This window comes from Colletotrichum siamense (genome assembly GCF_013390195.1).
Source record: "Colletotrichum siamense strain Cg363 chromosome Unknown KSG_Cg363_contig09, whole genome shotgun sequence".
Taxonomy (NCBI): Eukaryota; Fungi; Ascomycota; class Sordariomycetes; order Glomerellales; family Glomerellaceae; genus Colletotrichum; species Colletotrichum siamense.
The window spans coordinates 3,539,840-3,547,479 of NW_023501022.1; the positions used below are offsets into that span (position 1 = coordinate 3,539,840).

A 7,640-nucleotide genomic window follows, 5' to 3' on the forward strand; every position below is an offset into this window, starting at 1 on the left:
GGTGGGTTGCGTGAGGTTGATCGTTCGGATGTGTTGGTTTGATGATGTGGATGAGGTGAGGTTGAGATGAGAGATGGACTTGACGTGAGAGAGCAAGCAAGTGGTCATGAAGTCATCGTGGTCGTCGTCGAAGGTTGACGAGAGGCGAGACAGGGCTGTCGCACCGCGGACCGGTCTGGAAGTCGGCGGAGACGGCGAGCAAGACCGGAGGAGATGTGAGGCTCTACGACGTCGACGTCGGACGTGTGGTTGCGGAGTACGGTTGCGCCGGGGTAAGGCTGAGGTCTCGGTGCGGACGCGGAGGTGGGGCGGTCTCTTTTGCGGCCGAAACAAGCCCCGCCATCCGAACAGGTCACAGTGCACAGCTCACACTGCAGCGATGGCACCTAAGCAGGCTTAACTTATGTAAGCCTTAGCTGGCCGTCTTTCCTTTTACAGTTACCCGGGCTATCCCTCCCCCTTCCCTATATTGCCGCCTAAGGGGTGCGTCCAGGCAGTAGGTAGGTACCGTGGGCATGGCACACCATCTCACCCCCAAGCTTGGAGCTCCAGCTGCCTAGAGCTCCCTGGAGCTTCCATGCCGGAGCTTCAGCTTCAGCTTTCGCTTCCCGTCGGCCCTCAGCTCTCACTCCAACCCCAAGCGGCCGGCGCTCTTGTCTTTCTGGCAGCGGCTCGCACACGCTAAGAGAACCTGATAAAAGGGCCTGAGCGCTCTTTGGTGATTTGAGGAGCGGCAGGATTCCTCCATCACACTTCTGGCCTTGGAATCATATCTGATCCTTGGGTTTAGTGAACAGAGCTGAAGTCTAGCTTTGCGACGTTGGCTTTCACTTCGCCTGCTAACTGCCCTGCTTGGCTGGACTGGTCAGACACGGAATGAGACACCTTCATCCATGATTCTGTGTCTCGCCATCTCGTTACCTAGGTCGTCGGTATCTCAACTTCCACGGTCACATCTAAGCATCATCATCATCAACATAATCATCACGGCGTAATCACGGCGCCATGTTCGAGGCCACGCCCCCCGCCCCGGTCAGCTGCATCACAGACGTCTCTGCCTTGCCAGCCGCCCGAGATTTATTAGATACACTCTCCGAAACGGTATCTCCGTCCCTCTCATCGTACACACCCGCGCATTGCATCCCGCATCGCATCGAATATGGGTAAGAAAGGAAAACGAAGGTAGATAATGGTTCCATCTTCAACAATGCCGCCGGCGGCCCCTTCAACGGCCACCACCCCCTCCCCTAATCGGCGGCCCGCGGATCGGCCCCCTCTCGGGGAGAAAGGAGATCAGGCAGGATGTAGATGAGGCGGGCGAGGACCGCAAATCGCTTCTCGCGGTGTGCCATCATTTTTTCCCCCTTCCTTGTTCCCCGTATCGAGGTGTGTTGGGAAAACACGCATTTACCGCTTCCCGCATCACGCATGCCAAAGTGCGAGCGAAGATAGATGTCGTGGCCATGGAGACGCACATGACCCGGCCGATCACTTACTCCCCCCCTCGCTTCGCCTGCCAACCACCACACATAAAAAAAGACCGTTCGAATCATCCAACCAGGCTGACATGCGGCCCCCGTTCGTCGTCACGGTGGCAGAGAGACTTCTGGCACATCTTATTTGTCCGTAATCATTGCTCTGCGGGAGTGAGCACCGGTGGCCATCGTGCTTGCCCACAAATATCCCGGGCAAACATCACACACTAACACACGCTGACTTGCACACACACCACGCCGCACGCACGCACACCCGCCTCTCACGTCGCACAGCGCATACAGCACACGCACACACACTCAATAATCCCCTCTGCCGATGCAACGCGAGAGAGGAGGGCCAAGAGGGTACACCGCAGCTTTTTTGCGCGAGAGACATGGAAGCAAAAGCAGGAGGGATATGGAGAAGGAAAAAGCAAGAATACACACCGCGTGCGCACCCACGCCGTGGGCTCCTCCGAGACAGCCCTCCGTAGTTGGTTACACGAGAAACGCCAGATACACACCCTCTCCGACTCAGCCAACCAACACCTCTCAAGCACGAACAATCTCCGCCATTGCTTTGGTGAGATTGTGAGGTAGGTAGGCAGAAAAGCTCCGCTTCGTCTTCTTGTCGGAGGTTGCTGAGACACGAACAGCTGTTCTATATTTGCTTTTTCCTTTGCGCGCATGCGCTTTTTACTTGCTTTCTTTTTCCCAATTCCGCCTTTTTGCTTTCCCCAGTCTTGGATTCGGAGGTTCTCAAGGTCGTCCCCATCCCGCCCTCGTCCCCCATATGCGCCGTTCCCGTCGATACATGATTGCCCATCAGTACGGGGGCGGGATGGACGCCTTAGACGAGCTGTCTGCTTCTCCGTCTCTCCACTCTCTGCCGAACCGATCCAACCACGCAAAGAGCTCACGCACGAGGCCGCCTTTGAGGGGTGTGCCGTGTGGGTGTTGATGTACTTTACAGATTCGACCACGGATGCAGCCCGCTGTGCAGGCGCAAGAGAGACAGGCGGCGGCCGGACGGCCAGGAAGAGCAAAAAGAGACTCGACTGCAGTATCTCACATCCCATCTTACCGTCTCGGCGGTCAAGCGACGTCTGGCCATGCCGCGCCGGGCCTCGCCTGGCTGTGGTCTGAGGAGTGGGCATCAAATTCCCTTTTTCTTCGCAGTCGCCTGAACCTGCAACAAGCCCACGCAGCAACCGAGAGGGGAATGGGGGACGGGGGGAGGCTCAAAAATGCGATCAAAAAATAACAGAAAAAACAGACATCTCTCATCTCACATTTGCGTCCCGCGAAGAGAATGCCATATCGATGCCTCTCGACCGTCTTAGCGCGGTTGAGTAATCGGCAATCGGGGGACGCGCTATCAGATTTTCCTCAGATTGAACCCCTGCCGCCCGCCCTCACGGAGTAACCTACCTAGTGTACCATGTAACGCACGACGGGCACGACGCTTCGCTCGAGGGTCGAAAGAATGGGGACTCGTCGCGACGTGTAAGAACTTCTTTGCTTTTTCCTGTACAGCGAATGGTATCCTCTGGGCGCTGCTGCTGCTGATGGTGGATATATCTGGCATGTCAGGTCCTCCGCCTCCTCATCATCAGTCATCATCATCATCACGCCTCCCCCAGTCTCTGCAGCGCCTGCGTGCCGTCTGTCTGTCCTGTCCTGTCCTCGCGCACCTTCATCCCACACCCCCTCCTCTCATCACTTCTCACACTCGACAGAATCACTCAAACGAGATGGCCTGCGCAAGCACCTACAGCAGCACCGCAGCACGCGCTGCAACGCTCTCACTCAACTCACCCTTTCTTTGGTGCTGTGCTTCCCTGCCCTGTCTGCGTTCCGTCCTCTCCTTGCTTTCCCGTGCCCTCCCCCAAAGTACCTCTCAAGTCGAGTGACTTGTCCGCAACTTTGTGCGACTTTGCTGCGCAACGAGCCCCCAACTCTTGTTCTGGTTCGCAACCCCCCGTCCCCGTCCGTCTGGGGGCGGCCATTGCATGCATGTATGCATGGTACCCAGGGCCGATTCACTGGATGAGAAAAACAAATAATAAAATGCTGCTGTTAATTTTTTTTTTTCTCGGTCTCTTAAGAAGCAGAAGGGCCCCTGTCAGCGAAGCTCCCGTCCTGCACACACGCCCTCGTGATGGTGATGGGCGAAGAAACCCCCCCTTGCCATTTCACACGCTTTTGATCACTTTCCCATCACAATCCGTCACTCTCAGTATGCCGTCCCACGATGGCCGTAAGACGCAGGAAACCTGAAAATCGCGAAAACCTGTCAAATTCCCCCATCTGGGCCCTGAATCCAAACCATTGACCGCCAGGCACACACGCACACCTTCGTCTCCAGGGGCTGCTCCCCCCAAACGGCATCCCCCTACACGTCAAAGTCCCTTCGGTCCTCAATCTGGTCTAGGCTTTCCAGCACAGCACACCAACAGCCATGACACCGTCCTTCCCGCGCCCTGCGTCCCCGAAGCTTCTCCCCCAGCACTTCAACCCCCATCCCGTCCCTGTCCCCGTCACCGATCCCGGTCAGAATCACACTTTACAGAAGAAGGGTCCCCTATATCATTAAGACGCCTGGGCCTCCTCCCGGGGTTTCTAGGTGTGCGTCTGTGTGTGTGTGTGCCAACCTGCCTGCCTGCCTGCCTATCTACCTAGCCGTAAGCAGGTCACCAGGCCTGGCAGACAGGCAAGCCACCCACTAAAACCCTTCCCGGCGCAAACGCCATCGCTATCCGCTACCGCCTACCCGTCCACACAAATCCCGGCCGTAGGGGCGCGGGAGAGGGACCTACCTAAGGGAGAGCGAGACGGGCTCAAGACGATCCCATGGCACCGGGTCGCCGCCAGCTCTTGCACGCCCAGGGCCCGGAACAAAAAGGATCGTCCTCTTCCGTCCTGGCTGGTGGTTTTTTTCAAGAACGCCACAACGCCCTACTGCTTTAACAATCTTGTTTTTTGTCCAGACGAAGGGTGCTTTCCCAGCTGGAAGAAACACACGCATCAAGCACGCGGGACCTAAAAGGGCCGACGCATAGGGGGCCACACACCCGTAGACTAGCGCCGCATGCTGGGCTAGCTTAGCTATCTGTGCCTTGCTTACCGCACAGTAGGAAGCTGCCGCTGAGCGCTTCTAGTAACGTAGCTCTGCCTGCCTTGCCCGCACGTGTCTGGATGCTTTCCTTGCCTGCCGCTGCGTTGCTTGCGAGCAGAGGCAGACCAAGGTTAGTTAAGTTAGTTAGTTAGTTCGGCATGTCTCAGCCAATCCAGCCCAGAATATTCCTATCCCATCAACTCTGCTGCCTGGCACAACCACCAACGTCGGGCCTCTATCATAGAGAGCTAGGCAGGTAGATAGCTGCTTACTCGCTGAAATAATGACAACGCCCGCGACAGCGGCATGTTCACTTAACAAACAGCCAAGCGCTACCCACCCCCTGGCCGTCACCCACGGCATACCACGCGGCTCACAAACGGCATATACAGGGCCGCGGACAAGCCCAGGGACAGCGAGCCTTTTGCCGTGTGGGTGTGGAGGGCGCAGGCGGCCGGAACGGCGTTTGCTACAACTAACTCCTCGGCCTGAAGGGAGATCTGTTGAGCGCTGGCCGAACACACAAGTCAGTCAGTCGTCCAGGGCAAGGCTTCCCGCAGGCGAGAAGGCGGTAAAGCAGGAGGGATGGCAAGCTTGCCGTGCCACCCCGGCCCGCCGAGCGGGATTGCGGGATCGCGGACGGCGCGATTCCCATCCCGCCAAGTCCTCTCCCACCATCGATCACAAAATTTCTGGGGTGGGTGCCGTGCGGACTCGGCAACGTCAAAAATAAAAAAAAAACGGCCTGACACCACCGCACCCCCCTGTTCCTGTTACCTTTCCCCTGAACTGAACCTGTTTGTGCCTTTTTTGACGTTTTTGACATGCGCGCAAACTGGGAACATCGTTCGACTCATGGCCCTGGTTTTTGTCAAACTTGACGAGGCGGGTATTTTGTCGTTTGTAGGTGTGGTGGTGGTAGTGTACCGTCCGTGTTGCAGGTGAGTTGAGAGCCCTGTAAACCGTTGATTCCTGTCTTCCGGCCACCGCCGCCCCTGGTGACTTGCATTGGAACGGGCTGCGAGTGTGGTGTGTGGTTTACATGAAAGTCAGTTTCTTGCCACTCGATTTATGAGTGGGATCTGACTAGGGATTAAGTTGTATATCGAGGCCCGGGGGCACAATCTATGAGGGAGTTGTGTTCGTTGTGGTATGCCCGCTGTGTTCCACTTCGTGAGATGTTGCTGGTCGTGTTAAACGGAGGATACCCCCCATAACTGGACGGTGTGCACACACAATTGTGAAAAAGCCATGGGCAACTCAAGTCAACTCGACTAACAGACAAGATGGCACTTTCAATGACCATTCGCGCATGTTAGTGATACCACACCTACACCCTTCAATTAAGATATTGTTGTCTTTCCACTGTATGCGTGGGGGGGCATTATCCATTAGTGTTGACATTTAGTTCTGTCTGTCTTCGCATGGCACATTCATGTAAGTCATAATGAAAGATCAAAGTGTGGTAATGCTAATAGTCATTAGGTCATTTAGGCTAGAGTACAAGTCTTGCTGGTATCAAATCCATCATCCATGCGCATTAAGAAAAAATCCGAATTCACAGGCCACGGTGCAGGTCCTGAGCGGACACCTTGCTGTTGCGTCTTGCGCGGTTGTGGCCGTGATCGTCGTGTGCGATCTCAGGCTCGCCAATGTGCTTCGCCAAAACAGAGGGGGGGACCTGAGCGGCATCCGTAGGGTCCTTTGCAGCACCAGTAGTGTTTCTGGTGTCGCAAGTTAGTCTTCTGTTTCGGTGGTCGCGCATGCTGGCGTTTGATCGCTTTCGGACGGGTATCGCTTACGACTGGGCGTAGGTCTTGTTGCCGCCGACGGTCTTGCTGCCGTCGAGGTCAGAGTCGACGCGGGGGTCGGCCTTGTTCAAGGCATCAGACTTGTGGGGTCCGGCGGTGTTGGGTGCGGGGCCGGTGCCGTGAACTCCACCAACAGCGGCGCCGGTGTGGCCGACAGCGGAGTGGGTGGTGGAGGTGCCGTGGGTGTTGTGGCTGCCGGTGAGACCGGAAGAGCCGTGAGTGCCGGTGGTGCCACTAGTACCGTGGGTACCGGTCAAGCCGGAGCCGGGAGCACCACGGTGGTCGCGGTCAGAGTCAACGCGGGGGTCGACTTGGTTGCCAACGCGGCTGCCGTGGGGGCCGTGAGTACCCGAAGGGTCGTCGTAGCCGGTGGTGGTGTTGTGAGTGCCAGTGAGGCCAGAGGTACCGGTGGTGCCGTGAGTACCGGTCAGACCCGAGGTGCCGTGGGTACCAGTGGTGCCGTGAGTACCGGTCAGACCCGAGGTGCCGTGGGTACCAGTGGTGCCGTGGGTGCCAGTCAGGCCGGAGCCAGGGGCGCCGCGGTGGTCACGGTCGGAGTCAACACGAGGGTCGACCTGGTTGCCAACACGGCTGCCATGAGGGCCGTGGGTGCCGGAAGGGTCATCGTAGCCGGTAGTGGTGTTGTGAGTGCCGGTCAAACCGGAGGTGCCGGTGTGGGTGCCGGTGGTGTTGTGGGAGCCAGTCAGACCAGATGTACCGGTGTGGGTGCCGGTGGTGTTGTGGGTGCCAGTCAGGCCAGAGGTGCCGGTGGTGCCGGTGTGAGTGCCAGTGGTGCCGTGGGTGCCAGTCAGGCCACCGGTGGTACCGGCAGTGTGGGCGTTGTTGACGCCGCCGGTGTAGCCGGCAGGGTTGGCGCGGTGGTCACGGTCGGAGTCGACTCTGGGGTCGGCGGCGTTGGCAGCCTTGGAGCTGTGGGGTCCGGAGGTGCCCTCAGGCTGCTCGTGGGACTTGTCGGAGTGGAGAGCCTCCTTGACCTTGTTGACGATGGAAGACATGGTGGATGGTTTCGCGATTGGGTATCAAGAAAAGACTTCTAAGTTGGTTGAATAGGAAAAGGGTTCTTGTGGTTGTTTGTTGTGAAGGTGGTTGTGTTTTGGGTATCTTGGTTTGTGATGATGAGAGAGGGAAGAGAAAACTGGATGAGGGCGGGAGGTTGAGGAGGTTATATAGAACTGGAGGGCCATGTTGAGGAAGGCGCCATCCGCCTCTGTCTCC

General features: G+C 57.4%; 1 protein-coding gene across 1 annotated transcript; it reads right to left on the bottom strand.

The window, feature by feature from the left end:
• Nucleotides 1-6,151: 6,151 nt before the first annotated feature.
• On the bottom strand, nt 6,152-7,420 carry COL24A1 (Collagen alpha-1(XXIV) chain; the record flags this gene model as incomplete). Its single annotated transcript, XM_036645500.1, has 2 exons — nt 6,152-6,317; nt 6,396-7,420. 2 exons carry the CDS (start codon nt 7,418-7,420, stop codon nt 6,152-6,154), a joined length of 1,191 nt encoding a protein of 396 aa, XP_036489505.1.
• Nucleotides 7,421-7,640: the final 220 nt, after the last annotated feature.